The 18,489-nt window shown below is 46.5% G+C and overlaps 1 protein-coding gene across 4 annotated transcripts in view; it reads right to left on the reverse strand.

The window, feature by feature from the left end:
• Positions 1–18,489, reverse strand: part of LOC106581099 (kin of IRRE-like protein 3) — a 311,742-nt gene that overhangs the window by 120,300 nt on the left and 172,953 nt on the right. For all 4 annotated transcript variants that reach the window (XM_014162832.2, XM_045703859.1, XM_045703858.1 and 1 more), the window contains exon 4: positions 2,048–2,205. In XM_014162832.2, coding sequence (XP_014018307.1) covers positions 2,048–2,205 — 158 coding nt within the window. The remainder of the gene's footprint in view (positions 1–2,047; positions 2,206–18,489) is intronic.

The following is an 18,489-nucleotide window of genomic DNA, read 5'->3' on the forward strand; positions in this document are numbered from 1 at the left end:
GTTGATGATTTTCATTACATTTTGGGTGTTTTATTTAACGTTTGTACACCTGTGGTGTTCCCGGTCAAAAATGACTGGTCATTAGAAATTAATGGGTGAGACTACAATTAGTGTATAAAATTGAGTTCAGGCACATGCCCATTCATCAGATGGACACAGTTCCTCTCCCAGACCCCCACATGCATGTGTGTTTGAGCACACACACACACACACACACACACACACACACACACACACACACACACACACACATCGTATCTGTGGAGGAAGAGAGGGACGATAAACATAACTTATTTTCTGGTGTCGTGCATTTGAATGCTTCACAGAGTAATGGATTCCCTCAGCCCTGTGGAAGTTACTATGGTGACACCCCTTACATTTTTTCATCAGTCCATCCATAAGGAGCTGACTGAAATGTGGTTTGGGTTTACATTTACATTATACATTTTAGTCATTTAGCAGACACTCTTATCCAAAGTGACTTACAGTAGTGAGTGCATTTATTTCCCTACTTTTTTCGTACTAGTCCCCCGTGGAATGGAACCGAAGACGAGACGGTTAGGATTTAGATATTCTCCCTTGTTCTCAAATTCAGATTTTCCATCATCTGAAGCTTGTACTAGGCCTCCTCACAATGTACAGTATGCAATGAGTATAACAAGGTCAAGGTCAAGCCCATACTCAATGCCATTCACATGCAGTATAACCATATCTTTTGAATGACTGCTTCATACAGTAAGACCATACCAGGTCCAAGTACTTATCACAAAGTAACAGCTTACTTAAAGATAAATGGCAGATAACTGATCCATTAGGATTTTGAGGGAGGTCATTCTGAGACCTATAGGGGTCAAAGCCATTCTTGTAGAGTAGAGGAAGCCATGCATCAGGAAACTACCATCTTACTCTGGCACATCTGGCCATATTACCTCCCATCATCTGTGGGGTGTGGAGCGAGGCGAGGGTCGAGATGGGGCAGGACAGCCAATTATCTTCTCAAAAGCTACATTTCTCAGGAGACAATCATCCACTTTTAATTTAACACATTTATATGTAATGGTAGTGATATGAGGGGAAGGCTGTGGCTAGAGACTGCATGGCTCAGCTGCTGCTGCCATCCATCAGCTGGGCTACAATGTCCCCACATCACTGCTGCTGCTGTTTCAGAAAGAGGAAGTGTATGTAAGAAGCATGCTATCCCCCCTACTATTAGCAAACGGCACCTTGTTTTATTCAATTGGGCTTGTGCCGTATCCCAGCCCAATCAATGGCATTTATCTGCTCTTTGAAAAAAGCCAATAATGGGATGAGACAGCGGAGAGAGAGTTGGTGCCCGCTCGCTCTCCTTGTTTATATGGAAATTCAGACAGTGGCATTGATTACATGTTTAGCCCGCGGGTTAGTGTCATTGAATTGCCAGAGGGGCCAGCTGGCAGTCTGGTGTGGCATTGTGTGTGGTGATGGTTGAGTTGAAGGCTAGGGTTGGTTGGCAGAGCATCTTCTCTGAATACCACAGATCAGGGACGGCTTCTCCAATAAAGAAGTGACCGAACAGATCTCTTTATGGACCCTGCCACTGAAAAGAGAGAAGCATGGCACCTAGGAGACAGCAAAGGTGCTGGAGAGTCACCGACTTGCATTCTTATCGCCCACCATCTGCTTGTTTGGGTAGAGGCATTAGCTGGGCGAAGAGGACAAACATCCTTTAGACATCCCAGAGAAGACACTGTATTTTCGAGGGATTTTATTCCAATCAATCTAGGCTGAATGCTGAGGCACAGTTTACAGATGGCACAAGTAATCACCCGTCACAGACGGCTAGTGCTCTTAAAGTGGCTATTCACAACAAATTTCAAGGAAAGGGTTGACTAGCGTCAAATGGAATTTGATGAGTGATATAACCTATTACATGGAAGAAGTAGTGTTTGAGGGCTTTTGCTTTCTACCTATGGGAATGGGTAAGTGTCTAACCACTCCCCCCTCAAAAACCCCAGCCCTCTCTCCATCCTTAAAAAACAAACTGTGTATTACACACCTCAATGCTTACCTTGGAGTACATGGCTCCATTGAGGACCTCTCCATTGCGGATCCAGATGATGGATGCGGCTGGCTTGGCGTTGTCAGCGTGGCAGGTCAGGTTTAGGGGATCTCCTGCTCTCAGGCTCACCACCGGACCACCACGGATCACTGGGTCCTCAGGAGGCACTGGAGGGAAAACAGAAAGGCATTGTGTTGTAGCTACGTTATAAACATGTAATGGCATATACTTGTATAAAACAACAACTGTTTCTTCAAGCCAGAGTGTCATTATTTTCATCGATGAAGGTTTTTGATCAAACCTCAGACTCATCCATTGGATTGATAGAAGATATGTCTTGGACATAAGAAGATTCACATAAGGTAAGCCCTGTATCTGGGTGACTGTGTAAAACTGCTTGTTCTCACTTTTTGAGTAATACCTGTATGAGCCAAAGACAGGGAGATTACTTCAAATACAATACAGCTTTGTGAATGACAAGTGAGGTGAGGGGTTTCAGTTTTTTTCCATTTTCTCTCCTGTGAGATTGAAATCTCTGGTGTCCATGGTCACTGATGCAGAGATGTCAGAGGCATATTGGGCAGACTTTGGTCACATCATATGTCTGGAGTGTAGCCAACAATGGACTCTGAATAAGAGCCCTAAGAAATCCAAAGCACAGTTCAGCTTTGTGCTGTTACTGACAATGTGAATGGATGATACAGACACCGCTGCATTTTAATCATGACTTTTACGTGTCCGTACATGAAGGCAATTGAGGCAATCAAACCTTTGACTAGAATTGACAGATCAAGTCATCATCTCATAAGCGGAAAAGAGATAGATAGAGGAAGAGAGCGGTGGATGACTGCAGAATGCAGGCCCCTGAATGGCATTGATTACACGCCTCTTTTTACACACATGCTGATCACCCTGTTATTATTCAAACTCCAGTGAATTATTGATTTGCCTGCACGCTCATTACAGTGCAGATCTGGGGCATGATGAAATCAAAGGCTGCGAGCAGCTGGCATATTTGCCTGTGAGAGTGAGAGGGTCGGAGAGAGAAGGTGGGCGGGGGTCTTCTGTCAAACAGCCCAGCCTTGGTATGAAAAAGAGGAGCTATGGATACACTGTTGAATGATTTTATGGATAATGGCCTATTTTTTTTATTTAACTAGATAACCCAGTTCAGAACAAGTTCTTATTTACAATGACGGCCTACACCGGCCAAACCTGGACGACGCTGGGCCAATTGTGTGCTGCCCTATGGGACTCCCAATCACGGCTAGTTGTGATACAGCCTGGATCTGTAGTGACGCCTCTAGCACTGAGATGCAGTGCCTTAGACCGCTGCGCCACTCGGGAGCCCAATTCAGGGGTCTGCATTCTGCAGTCATCCACCACTCTCTTCCTCTATCTGTCTCTTCTGCTTATGAGATGACGACTGACCGCAATTCCCTGGCAGTCTGTCAAATCTAGTCAAAGGTTTGATTGCCTATACATACAACACAGTTATACTTTTTGTTGTTGTTGAAAGGGGACATTTTCCTGTTCTGCCTTGTCACTGACTCATTGAATGCTAAAGGTTAAAGATGCAGTCAGGGATCTTAAGCACAACCAATTCATAACATATTGTACAAATTGCATAATATATATATATATATATATATATATATACATACTGCTCCAAAAAATAAAGGGAACACTAAAATAACATATCCTAGATCTGAATGAATGAAATAATCTTATTAAATACTTTTTTCTTTACATAGTTGAATGTGCTGACAACAAAATCACACCAAAATAATCAATGGAAATCCAATTTATCAACCCATGGAGGTCTAGATTTGGAGTCACACTCAAAATTAAAGTGGAAAACCACACTGCAGGCTGATCCAACTTTGATGTAATGTCCTTAAAACAAGTCAAAATGAGGCTCAGTAGTGTGTGTGGCCTCCACGTGCCTGTATGACCTCCCTACAATGCCTGGGCATGCTCCTGATGAGGTGGCGGATGGTCTCCTGAGGGATCTCCTCCCAGACCTGGACTAAAGCATCCGCCAACTCCTGGACAGTCTGTGGTGCAACGTGGCGTTGGTGGATGGAGCGAGACATGATGTCCCAGATGTGCTCAATTGGATTCAGGTCTGGGGAACGGGCAGGCCAGTCCATAGCATCAATGCCTTCCTCTTGCAGGAACTGCTGACACACTCCAGCCACATGAGGTCTAGCATTGTCTTGCATTAGGAGGAACCCAGGGCCAACCGCACCAGCATATGGTCTCACAAGGGGTCTGAGGATCTCATCTCGGTACCTAATGGCAGTCAGGCTACCTCTGGCGAGCACATGGAGGGCTGTGCGGCCCCCCAAAGAAATGCCACCCCACACCATGACTGACCCACCGCCAAACCGGTCATGCTGGAGGATGTTGCAGGCAGCAGAACGTTCTCCACGGCGTCTCCAGACTCTGTCACGGCTGTCACATGTGCTCAGTGTGAACCTGCTTCATCTGTGAAGAGCACAGGGCGCCAGTGGCGAATTTGCCAATCTTGGTGTTCTCTGGCAAATGCCAAACGTCCTGCACGGTGTTGGGCTGTAAGCACAACCCCCACCTGTGGACGTCGGGCCCTCATACCACCCTCATGGAGTCTGTTTCTGACCGTTTGAGCAGACACATGCACATTTGTGGCCTGCTGGAGGTCATTTTGCAGGGCTCTGGCAGTGCTCCTCCTGCTCCTCCTTGCACAAAGGTGGAGGTAGCGGTCCTGCTGCTGGGTTGTTGCCCTCCTACGCCCTCCTCCACGTCTCCTGATGTACTGGCCTGTCTCCTGGTAGCGCCTCCATGCTCTGGACACTACGCTGACAAACACAGCAAACCTTCTTGCCACAGCTCGCATTGATGTGCCATCCTGGATGAGCTGCACTACCTGAGCCACTTGTGTGGGTTGTAGACTCCGTCTCATGCTACCACTAGAGTGAAAGCACCGCCAGCATTCAAAAGTGACCAAAACATCATCCAGGAAGCATAAGAACTGAGAAGTGGTCTGTGGTCACCACCTGCTGAACCACTCCTTTATTGGGGGTGTCTTGCTAATTGCCTATAATTTCCACCTGTTGTCTATTCCATTTGCACAACAGCATGTGAAATTTATTGTCAATCAGTGTTGCTTCCTAAGTGGACAGTTTGATTTCACAGAAGTGTGATTGACTTGGAGTTACATTGTGTTGTTTAAGTGTTCCCTTTATTTTTTTGAGCAGTGTATATATAACAAAATGACAGGAAGTAACATATAATATGAAATGGATGAAGCAACACACAATTGGATGACTAACTGTAGTACACAATAAATGGAGACCTGTTTTGGCTCGTGAGAACTACTGGCTGAAATTATACAAAAGTTCCAGAGCATCATTTTGATGGTTGATCTTCCATTCATGACTTACAGTACTAAACTACTCACTTTCAACAGGATCTACACTTTCAACCATTCCCCAGGAACATTTAAAGGGCTCCTGAGTGGGGCAGCTGTCTAAGGCACTGCATCTCAGTGCTAGAGGTGTCACTACAGACCCTGGTTCGATTCCAGGATGTATCACAACTGGCTGTGATGGGAGTCCCATAGGGCGGCGCACAACTAGCCCAGCGCCGTCTGGGTTAGGGGTTGGCCGGGGTCAGCCGTCATTGTAAATATAAATTGGTTCTTAACTGACTTGCCTAGTTAAATAAAATAGGAACAGGGCGCCCTGCCTCGATAACATCCTGAGGGACTCATAGCAGACCTATGGATGATCAACAAGGACTGTGTCACCGTCTGACATAAAATAGAGCTGCTGTAACATCCAAACTCAGGAAGGAAGCTCATAAAGGTTATTTTTACTGCCTCTAGTTAATTGTATTTTTTGGTTAGGGAAGGAAAGAAAACTGCAGACTAAATATAACTGATGCTTTCCCTTGTTTCCACCCACATCCTCCTTCCTTAGGACAAGCAATTAAAAAGGCAGGGCTGTATAGTACCGGTGACACACTATGACAAAGTGTGAGATTTTGCAGCAGGGGAGCGTTGGGAATCAGGGCTGCTTTTCTGCTTTGCCAGTTCAGTCCAGCTAAGCCTTGTGACTCAGCTCCCAGGTGATTCTCAACCTGTTTCTAGACCAGACCCATAGACACATTCCTGCCTCTTCAGATGCCCCTGGAAACAGTGATATAGTGTGAAATGTTTTGTTTGTACAGAAAATATTGTGGTTAGTTCATGTCCTTTTGATCTGGTGTTCTTCATGATGTGAAGTTACACAAGTTGGTGGAAAATAGAAATACTAGGTCTTATTTAGAATACGAGATATTTACGGATCTGAACAAATGGACATACATTGCAGTATGGTAATATTGTAATAATGGTAATATTGTGGTTTAAGATTGGAAACAAGCTTGTTCCTTCTCTTTGTCACCAGAATGAGAGAAGCCCTATCAACCCTTTCATTTGTTTATGAAAATATGAAATAGTGAGGAACAGAGATGGAGAGATGCTTCTAGAGATCCAGTGTTATTGGCCTGCTGTCAGCGCTCAGTCAATGCTACTGAAACATTAACTAACTGTCAAGTTGTTTGAGGTATGCATAGCTTCCATCTTCTGAAGGGAAAATTTGAATAGAAAAACTGCTCCATTTGGAGCTGTAGTGCAGTGAAGTCAGGCGCAGGAGAGCGAAAACTGATTTACAACGGTGTCGTTTAATATCCATAAATCACCGTCAACAGAACAATACAATAAATGGGTCAAACAAAACCCGGTAAATACCAGCATACCGTGCATAAGCACTACAAGAAACAATTACCGACAAGGACATGAGGGGGAACAGAGGGTTAAATACACAACATGTAATTGATGGAATTGGAACCAGGTGTGATGGAAGACAAGACAAAACCAATAGAAAGTTAAAAGTGGATAAGCGATGGCTAGAAGGTCGGTGACTTCGACCACCGAACGCCGCCTGAACAAGGAGAGGGACCAACTTCGACGGAAGTCGTGACAGTACCCCCCCTTGACGCGCGGCTCTAGTAACGTGTCGACACCGGCCTCGGGCATGACCCGGAGGGCAAGGCGCAGGGCGAGCCGGGCGAAGACGATGGAACTCCTGCAGAATTGAAGGGTCCAACACGTCCTCGACTGGAACCCAGCACCTCTCCTCCGGACCGTACCCCTACCACTCCACGAGATACTGAAGGCCCCTCGCCAGACGCCTCGAATCCAGTATGGAGCAAACGGAGTATGCCGGGGCCCCCCCGATGTCTAGAGAGGGTGGAGGAACCTCCCGCATCTCAGACTCCTGGAGCGGGCCAGCCACCACCGGCCTGAGGAGAGACACATGGAATGAGGGGTTAATACGGTAATCGGGTGGAATCTGTAACCTATAACAAACCTCATTCACTCTCCTCAGGACTTTAAATGGCCCCACAAACCGCGGACCCAGCTTCCGGCAGGGCAGGCGGAGGGGCAGGTTTCGGGTCGAGAGCCAGACCTGATCCCCCGGTGCGAACACCGGGGCCTCACTGCGGTGGTGATCTGCGTTCACCTTTTGCCACGTCACGGCCTGCTGAAGGTGAACATGGACAGCTTCCCATGTCTCCTTCGCGCGCCTGAACCAGTTGTCCACCACAGGAACCTCGGTCTGACTCTGATGCCAAGGCGCCAGAACTGGCTGGTACCCCAGTACACACTGGCAGGAAGAGAGGTTAGTGGAGGAGTGGCGACGTGAGTTCTGTGCCATCTCGGCCCAGGGCACGAACGCCGCCCACTCCCCCGGCTGGTCCTTGCAATAGGACCGCAGAAAACTGCCCACATCCTGGTTCGCTCTCTCCACCTGCCCATTACTCTCGGGGTGAAACCCTGAAGTAAGGCTGATCGAGACCCCCAGACGTTCCATGAATGCCTTCCAGACCCTAGACGTGAACTGGGGACCCCGATCAGATACTATATCATCAGGCACCCCGTAGTGCCAGAAGACATGTGTAAACAAGGCCTCCGCAGTCTGTAGGGCTGTAGGGAGACCGGGCAGAGGGAGTAGACAACATGACTTAGAAAAACGATCCACAATGACCAGGATCGCGGTGTTACCCTGTGAGGGTGGAAGATCAGTCAGAAAATCCACCGACAAGTGCGACCAAAGCCGCTGTGGAACGGGTAAGGGGTAGGCCACCAGTACCTCCCGCTCAAACAGCACACTGTCCGACTGATCCCAGGATGACCAGAGGAGGGTGACGTGTGGGCCCAATAGATCAACCGGTCACGAACAGCAGACGGGAGGTACAGACGCCCAGCGGGACACTGGACGGGAGCGGGCTCTGCACGTAATGCCTGCTCAATGTCCGTGTCCAGCTCCCACACTACCGGCGCCACCAGGCAGGAGGCGGGGAGTATGGGAGTGGGATCCATGGGCCACTCCTCTGTGTTATACAGCCGGGACAATGTGTCTGCCTTCACGTTCTGGGAGCCTGGTCTGTAGGAAAGGGTAAACACAAAATGGATGAAAAACATGGCCCACCTTGCCTGGCGAGGGTTCAGTCTCCCCGCTGCCCGGATGTACTCCAGATTGCGGTGGTCAGTCCACATGAGAAAAGGGTGTCTAGCACCCTCAAGCCAATGTCTCCACGCCTTCAAGGCCTTGACGACAGCCAACAGCTCCCGGTCCCCCACGTCATAGTTTCGCTCCGCGGGCTGAGCTTCTTCGAGAAGAAGGCACAGGGGCGGAGCTTCGGTGGCGTACCCGAGCACAGAGAGAGCACAGCTCCTATTCCAGCCTTGGACGTGTCCACCTCCACTATGAACGCCAAAGAGGGATCCGGATGGGCCAGCACGGGAGCCAAGGTAAACAGAGCCCTCAGGTGACTAAAAGCCCTGTCCGCCTCAGCTGACCACTGCAAGCGTACCGGGCCCCCCTTCAGCAGTGAGGTAATGGGAGCCGCTACCTGACCAAAACCCGGATAAACCTCTGGTAGTAATTGGCAAACCCTAAGAACCGCTGCACCTCCTTTACCGTGGTGGGAGTCGGCCAATTACACACGGCTGAAATGCGGTCACTCTCCATCTCCACCCCTGAGGTGGATATGCGATACCCTAGGAAGGAGACGGACTGTTGGAAGAACAGGCATTTCTCAGCCTTGATGTACAGGTCATGCTCCAACAGGCGACCGAGCACCCTGCGCACCAGGGACACATGCTCAGCGCGTGTAGCAGAGTATATCAAAATGTCATCAATATACACCACTACACCCTGCCCGTGCAGGTCCCTGAAAATCTCGTCTACAAAGGCTTGGAAGACTGATGGCGCATTCATCAACCAGTAGGGCATGACGTGGTACTCATAGTGCCCTGAGGTGGTACTGAAAGCCGTCTTCCACTCGTCTCCCTCCTGGGTACACACCAGGTTGTAAGCGCTCCTGAGATCTAGTTTGGTGAAGAAGTACGCCCCGTACATTGACTCAATTGCTGTGGCTATGAGCGGTAGCTCGTAACTATACCTCACAGTGATCTGATTCAGACCCCAATAGTCAATACACGGGCGCAGACCACCCTCCTTCTTCTTCACAAAAAAGAAACAGATGTCCTCGCGCAGACTGCAGCGGCAATGGTCGATCAGGGCCCTGTCGTTCCATCCCACGCCGGCAGCCAGGGTCCTAAACTACAGGGCGAACTCCTGGGCGCTCCTCGTCTCCTGCCTCAGATGGAAGAGGCATTCACCCGCTGCTCTACCCTCGGGCGGGTGAACTCCTCAAACTGGTCCAACGCCGCATCTCCCTCTCTCCACACGGCATTGGCCCACTCCAGGGCTTTCCCGGTGAGGCACGAGACGAGGGCGGACACCCTCTCACGGCCCGACGGAGCCGGGTGGACGGTGGCCAGGTATAGGTCCAGTTGTAAAAGGAACCCCTGGCAGTTCGCAGCCTTTCCGTTGTATTCCTGGGGAAGGGAGAGACGAATCCCACTGGGACCAGGAGGAAGAGGGGCACTCAGGGGAGACCCCGGTTGTGCTGGTGGAGGTACTGGAAGAACTCCCTGTCTCTCCCAGTGGTCCATTGTCTGGACAACATGGTCCATGGCGGTGCCAAGATAGTGGAGCGTTGCTGCGTGCTCCCGGACGCGCTCCTCCACCCCTATACCCGGGGTACCTGTTCCTGCTGACTCCATAGTTTGGTCGGTAATTCTGTAGTGCAATGCGTACTGGCGTCAGTGAAGTAAGGCGCAGGAGAGCAAAAACTGATTTATAAAGGTGTCGTTTAATATCCATAAACCACCGTCAACAGAACAATACAATAAATGGGTCAAACAAAACCCGGTAAATACCAGCATACCGTGCATAAGCACTACAAGAAACAATTACCGACAAGGACATGAGGGGGAACAGAGGGTTAAATACACAACATGTATTTGATGGAATTGGAACCAGGTGTGATGGAAGACAAGACAAAACCAATGGAAAATTAAAAGTGGATCAGCGATGGCTAGAAGGTCGGTGACTTCGACCGCCGAATGCCGCCCGAACAAGGAGAGGGACCAACTTCGGCGGAAGTCATGACAGGAGCTCTCTGAGAGCCTAACACTATGTGACTGACGACATGCACAGTCATGAATATTAAAGATGGAGCAATTGAGTTGTGGATTCAGGCTGGTATTGACTGTCACCTCTCCAGTCACAATACCAGGCCATCAAGGAAGCGCAATGGCTGTGAACTAATCCAGGTAAAATGTGTTGACTTTCTAACACAGAACATGACAGCTCAAGGCTTCTAGAAACCAGCTACCCTCTGGGCATACACTGGTTGAATCAATGTTGTTTCCAGGTCCTTTCAATAAAGTTATGTTGGACCATCGTAGAACAGACATTGAATTGATGTCTGTGCCCAGTAGGTACAGTACAGCCAGGAAGTGATGCGATGCCACTACAGAATATGAAAGAGTGTAATAATTTAAAGGCTATTTTCAACCCCTCTCCTAGAGACATTATTGACCCATCTTGACCTGTAAAGTTGATAATAGTTTATCCTTTAAACAATCCATAAGGTTTCCCTCAGAGAGGACCTGAGTGCCGCTGTAGTGAAGGTTAACATTTAATGCATGGTAATCTCCATACGCTAAGGTCCATGGCAAGACACACAGATTGTCGTTATGCTTTCAGGTCATGTGCTCTGCTCTGGGAGACAGGCGGTGATGTGTCAAGGGTGGATGGAAAACAGACAAAAAGGAGAGACTCGCTTGGCTGCCTCCGACAGGACTTTTTTCATTTCCTCAATGTGTGTGATGTCTGTCACAGGGATGACACCGAGGGTCTCTGAGTAGTATTAGAGCCAGTGTAATCTCTTTGCTAAGTCATTGGCACAGGTGGCATGCTCTCCATCTGCACTCATCCATCTCCCACTTTGGGTTTCCGTTTTAGGGACGCAGGGGCAATCTCCTCACAAAACAAAGGCTAACTCAGACGTACTGTAAGCACTGCATGACCAAATAATGGGCAGGTAATTTACCTCAACCGCTCTACCTCATATGCCATAGATCTATGCTTGTACATTCCACAGTGGACCTGCTACAGTGGACAGTAAAGCAACAGTAAAGAGTAGCCTATTCCAAGTCACAGTCTAACTGCCATGATAGTTACAAAAATAAGTGTAATTCCAGTTCCCTCTCTCTCTCTCTCTCTCTCTCTCTCTCTCTCTCCATACTGGGTTGCTGTTAAGCCATCTCTCCACAACCGTCCCTCTTGTGGGCCAGTCTGACAGCCGCACAAAGGCCTCGAACCACGCCAGTCATCATCATTACAGTCCTGTTTGCAAACTCGGCAGCCCCTAATGGTTCCAAATTAGCGCTTTACTGCGGCCCCGTGATGGATTTCTCACGAGCCGGTCAGCGGCTCGGATTGATTGCGCCTCTTTAATTACCAGCTGGCTTGCTGAAATACTTCCCCTTTCCCCACTTCACTCTGGGAGAGTATAATGCAATCTCACACCACACACTTCCACACTCATCCAAACACACACACTGCTCAATAGTTTCTCAACTCCTAGAATGGAGGGCAAAAAAACATCCTCTTGTTGTCTGAGATAGGACGTGGAAGAGAGATTCTGTGAGTTTTCTTCAAAGGAGTAGATTAATCAATAGGAGATTAGTTCTATAGTATGTGTTCTCCTCTTACTTGGCTCATACTGCTAGTTTCTCTGTTTTTCCTTCCTGCTCTGGAGGAGAGATCTCAGGCATTTATTAACATTTTACCTCTAAATGTACCTTGCTTATTACGTTTTCTCACCTTTAATGGTTATCTGGAGGATTATGATGTGCCTGTCTGTCACCTGGGCCATCACAGGTGTACCAGTTAATTTCACATATTTATGCTCCAAGCAACCTTTTTCAGGGAGTGAGACTACTAGGCGATGGGTGTTATGAGGGGGCACACAGTCTGTCACAACTTACATTAGCCCAGCCCTCTGCCTCAGATAAGAGATTCCACTGAAGTTCATTAAAGGAGCACTGGAGTTTAATGGAATTGCATCGCCCCTTCCTGAGAGAGATAGCACTATGGTTTGTTTCAGGTTTTTGCCCAACCCAGATCTCAGAGCCATGTTTTACCATAAAACTCAGAGCAGGCTGGGGAGAAGAAGGCAGGTTGGATTGATTGTGTTTTAGTGAGATCATTTAATTTTAGTGTATAATCAAAGATATCTATAAATGAGACTGAGGCATATGGATTTGTAATTAACCCAACCATGTGTGACAGTAAGTCTGTTATAGGCAGGGCTTGTCCGAATAAACCTTGAGTATAAACCTGCCCTGTGTCCTGGGAGACATTTCAATACCTCAGAACCTCTGGGATAAGCCTGGTCTGAGAAAACACCCTGACGGCGCCATAACTGGAAGAGAAGTAAAGCCAGTCTATTACCATTGGGGTTCTGCAGATGGCGGACAACCTGAGTCATTAACCTGTTAGGGCTAGGGGGCAGCATTGACACGGCTGGATAAAAAACATACCCGATTTAATCTGGTTACCACTCCTACTCAGTAACTAGAATATGCATATACTTATTACATATGGATAGAAAACACCCTAAATTTTCTAAAACTGTTTGAATGGTGTCTGTGAGTATAACAGAACTCAAATGGCAGGTCAAAACCTGAGAGATTCCTTTACAGGAAGTGGCCTGTCTGACCATTTCTGGAACTTCTTTGCCATCTCTATCATTTACTAAGGATCTCTGCTCTAACGTGACACTTCCCACGTCGTCCATAGGCTCTCATAGCCCGGGAAAAAGAGAATGTCGTCATTCCAGCCCCAGGCTGAAACACATTATCGCCTTTCTCAAGTGGCCCATCAAGAGACACTAGCTTATGCGCGTGACCCCGACCGCCCCCGCCTTTGGGATTTTTTCCTCTGTTTGCCGAAAAGGAGATTCCCTGTCGGAATTTTACCGCTTTTCTACGAAGAAAATGACGTAAAAATTGATTTTAAACAGCGGTTGACATGCTTCGACGACGGCAATTGAATACTTTGAATTTTATTGTCAGGAATTGCGCCAAGCGCGACACTTCTTTACTATTTCGGATAGTGTCTGGAACGCACGAACAAAACGCTATTTTCGGATATAACGATGGATTATTTTGGACCAAACCAACATTTGTTATTGAAGTAGACGTCCTGGGTGTGCATTCTGACGAAGACAACAAAAGGTAATGACATTTTTATAATAGTAAATATGATTATGGTGAGTGCTAAACTTGCCGGGTGTCTAAATAAGCGAGCCCGTGATGCCTGGGCTATATACTTAGAATATTGCAAAATGTGCTTTCACCAAAAAGCTATTTTAAAATCGGACATATCGAGTGCATAGAGGAGGTCTGTATCTATAATTCTTAAAATAATTGTTATGCTTTTTGTGAACGTTTATCGTGAGTAATTTAGTAAAATGTTAGCGAATTCCCGTAAGTTTGCGGGGGTATGCTAGTTCTGAACGTCACATGCTAATGTAAAAAAGCTGGTTTTTGATATAAATATGAACTTGATTGAACAAAACATGCATGTATTGTATAACATAATGTCCTAGGGTTGTCATCTGATGAAGATCATCAAAGGTGAGTGCTGCATTTAGCTGTCTTCTGGGTTTTGGTGACATTATATGCTGGCTTGAAAAATGGGTGTCTGATTATTTCTGGCTTGGTACTCTGCTGACATAATCTAATGTTTTGCTTTCGTTGTAAAGCCTTTTTGAAATCGGACAGTGTGGTTAGATTAACGAGAGTCTTATCTTTAAATGGCTGTAAAATAGTCATATGTTTGAGAAATTGAAGTAATAGGATTTTGAAGATTTTGAAAATCGCGCCACAGGCTGGCAGTGGATGTTACGTAGGTGGGACGAATTCGTCCCGCCGGTCACATAGAGGTTAACAACCAAAGCCAGGCTGAGGAACATTCTCCAAGCAGCCTATAGTCCTACACACAGCCTTCCAGGAGCAGGAGAGTGGGTTCAAAAGGCAATTTGGAGGTGAGTGAATGAGAGGGGTAACCTCAGAAGGAACTCTGAGAGGGGGTGTCTGGAAATGCAGCGTGCACAGCGCTGGGCTTCTGCCGACGGTGTCTGGAAATGCAGTGTGCACAGTGCTGGGCTTCTGCCGACGGTGTCTGGAAATGCAGTGTGCCCAGTGCTGGGCTTCTGCCGACGTGTCTGGAACAACAATGGGCCGGTTCTCCCCGCCGGTTTCGGCAGAATGCTCGCGCCAGACACCTGTCACCCCAATTCGACGGCGCCCTGGCAGCTTGCAGAGGTTGTGATAGATAGATCACAAAAGAGAAGGGAGAAAAGAACGATCCATCGTAGGTGGAAGACAAGAGACATACGTGGCTCACTGGCCCAAATCACAGGCCTCTTCAAGTGCTGTCACCATACACCTGTTTGTAGGTCATAAGATTCTGGCTCACACAGACTGGCTCTATCTCTACCACTCTGCTAATACCGGCTATGTGAGTTGATCAGTGATAGAGAGATTAATGTGAGGTATGACGATATGACGGTGTGTGTGTGTGTGTGTGTGTGTGTGTGCTGACCAACAGAGGGAGAATGAAGGCAGGGATGAGGAGGTTTTCTGGAGACATGGGAGGAGTGGTGAGATGCCAGAGCTGTCAGCAGCGTGCAGAGACGGCTCCGTCACAGAGCAGCGATGTGTAGCGCTAAAGTTGCTCTCAACAGATTGGGAGGGCACTGACATTGCCGTGTTTGTGTGTGTGTGTGTGTGTGTGTGTGTGTGTGTGTGTGTGTGTGTGTGTGTGTGTGTGTGTGTGTGTGTTCGTTTCTGCAGCAATGTGGCTGTCATTTTGCATGAAAAATGTAAAAACAGACTCCTATTAATATATACTTTCACATTAAATGTTATCGAAATGGATTGTTCCTTATAGAGTGGCAATCAATCTCTCATCTCTTCCAGTTCTAGATTTGTTTAAGTCAATAATCGTTTTTGTTATGATCATTTATTACTGAACATATCATATTGATTTGTGTGTGTATAAAAGTACCCTCCCTTTTAAAACACGCAAACCAAAAAAGCATGTCTTACCTGCTATCTGTTGGGTATTAACATACAGCTGTTCATAGAGTCAGTGATATTATAGATGTTCTCTTTATCTTAGATCTCAGTAATGTACTTTAATGGAAATCAGGGTAGTGTTCGCAGGATAATGTAAATGCAAGAGCCATATTTCTAACAAAATGACTGCTGATCAGGGGTTCTGATCTGGCCCTACTTCAGCGGACATTCTTGGCTAGAGCCAAATTGACTTATGTGAGAGATAAATTGGTTACATACAGAACACTAGCACACTTAAACTGCTTAATGAGGTGTTTCAACATTTTCTTTCAAGACTTTACAATTTTGGCATGCACAGTCAAGTAGCATCATTCAGAGAGAGAGAGAAAAAGGGAGAAAGAGAGAGCTGGGGAGTGCATAAACCACTTCCATTAATTAGTTGGAACGGTAAAAGTGTTGCCGATGGAAATACTGCTCCCGTCGTGACTGTTACTGGAAACTAATCAACTCTCCCCCTTGTGCTTCTTCAATAAGGCATATACTTTGTGTCCTTCCTATTTTCATACAGTGCATCTATTTTGAAATGCATGCTTCCATAAATCATAAGTGGGATCAGTGGTTTGAACTACAGGAGACCTAGGGACAATTACTGCTTCTTGTTTGTGTCTTGTTATAAAACACAATGTTCCTCATGAAGTTGCCCTTCGGTTTAGTGTCGAGATTTCAATAGAGTTCCTTGAGTGAGACAAAATTCAGTTTTACCTTCAACAACTGCAGTTGAAGGACACTTTTTCATTAAATGATTGCGTTTTTTTCCCCCTTTGTCTATCACTGCTTTCAAGTAAAAAAAATGCAATGTAATAGAATAAACATATGACGGAAGGTTTTCGAAGTTGACATTAGATGCAGTTCAGTAGAGAGAGTACTTATTAATCAGATGTCATGCTAAGAAGACCCTGCAGTGCAGAGCAGGATTGTTTGCTCCACCACTATTGGAAAAATCTAGTGGATGTCTAACACTCTCTGTGTTAAAGTCAAGTAAGTCACTGGCTCCCTCCCCTGACTGGACAAGTCTATTTTTCGGAGGACAAAGGAATGACAAGAGGATGAGGTGGATTGTAAAGTAAAAATAACAAAGGGTCATGTTGAACAGACAATCAATAATTTCACCACAGGAAGAAAAACTAGACATAAGACTAGATGTGAGCTCCAAGCAGTAAAAAGAGGACACTGGGAAGCAAACTATCTGTGCACAGTTAGATATAACTAGATTACCCCCTTCCAATGTTGTGCTGCGAGGCACACCATGACCCCTGGTACTGCGCAAGGCTAAACCAGCCAGAGAATAATAATCAACAAGCTTTCTTGGAAAATGTGATTTTTGCCTCTGAACTCAACACAGCTGAGTGCCCTTCCTTGTCTTGCTCCAAAGACAAATGTTTAGCCATTTGGAAGGAAGTGTTTTGTCAGATCTCACATCTTGCACTCTTGTAATTAAAAGTGAATAATCGGTGTGCCTCTGGATGCTCTCTAAAGTTACAAACAAGGGCAGAAGAGTGGCTGGGACACTTCAGCTCTAAGACCTGCAATTCACCGTTATTAATTCCATGCTAAGGAAACTTGATCTTCCCGTAGCAGTGTGAATCTAATTAATAATTATCTTGACAGCAAATGAAAAACAGAGGACAGATCTGGCCCTCGTATTTTCTTTGGAGTTAATCTGCAGCAAAGTACATATTTCCTAATGGGCAATATCAAAACATACATTCCCAGAGAATACTTATGAAAGTATTAGGGCCTTGTGGCATTACTTTGCATGCCTTAAATGTAGTTTTCATCTTAGAGTGCATCAAATGTTGTAATCACAGAGGGCTACGGCATTAAAAAGCAAGACCTAGCGAGGAACAGGAAGGAGCAACAAAGGAAAGCGATCAACATTAGCGATTGATGAGGAATGAAGGTTCATTAGAATACTTGCCAGAGGATGAATGTCAATGAGCTCTCTAAAAGTCACATTAGAGTCAACAGCAGTCCTCATCACTCAGTGTAGGCCTACTCTGTAAAAAAGCAGCAATAACTTTTTCTCCATTGCTAAATAGAGCCTGGCCTATTGAGGAATGACGGACTCCATCCTAGCTGGAGGGGTGCTCTCATCTAATCTACGAACATAGATAGGGCTCTAACTCCCTTAGCTCCACAATGAAATAGGGTGCAGGCCAGGCATAGAGCTTAGTGGAGTCTGCCACTAGCACAGTCAATGTAGTCAGCTCAGCTATCCCCATTGAGACCATGTCTGTGCCTCGACCTAGGTTGGGCAAAACTAAACATGGCGGTGTTCGCCTTAGCAATCTCACTAGAATAAAGACCTCCTCCATTCCTGCCATTATTGAAAGAGATCGTGATACCTCACATCTCAAAATAGGGCTACTTAATGTTATATCCCTCACTTCCAAGGCAGTTATAGTCAATTAACTAATCTTTATGTGATTGGCCTGACTGAAACATGGCTTAAGCCTGATGAATTTACTGTGTTAAATGAGGCCTCACCTCCTGGTTACACTAGTGACCATATCCCCCGCGCATCCCGCAAAGGCGGAGGTGTTGCTAACATTTACGATAGCAAATTTCAATTTTCAAAACAAACCCTGACGTTTTCGTCTTTTGAGCTTCTAGTCATGAAATCTATGCAGCCTACTCAATCACTTTTTATAGCTACTGTTTACAGGCCTCCTGGGCCATATACAGCGCTCCTCACTGAGTTCCCTGAATTCCTATTGGACCTTGTAGTCATAGCACATAATATTAACATTTTTGGTGACTTTAATATTCACATGGAAAAGTCCACAGACCCACTCCAAAAGGCTTTCGGAGCCATCATCGACTCAGTGGGTTTTGTCCAACATGTCTCTGGACCTAC

The sequence above is a fragment of the Salmo salar genome, chromosome ssa20 (assembly GCF_905237065.1).
Source record: "Salmo salar chromosome ssa20, Ssal_v3.1, whole genome shotgun sequence".
Lineage (NCBI taxonomy): Eukaryota > Metazoa > Chordata > Actinopteri > Salmoniformes > Salmonidae > Salmo > Salmo salar.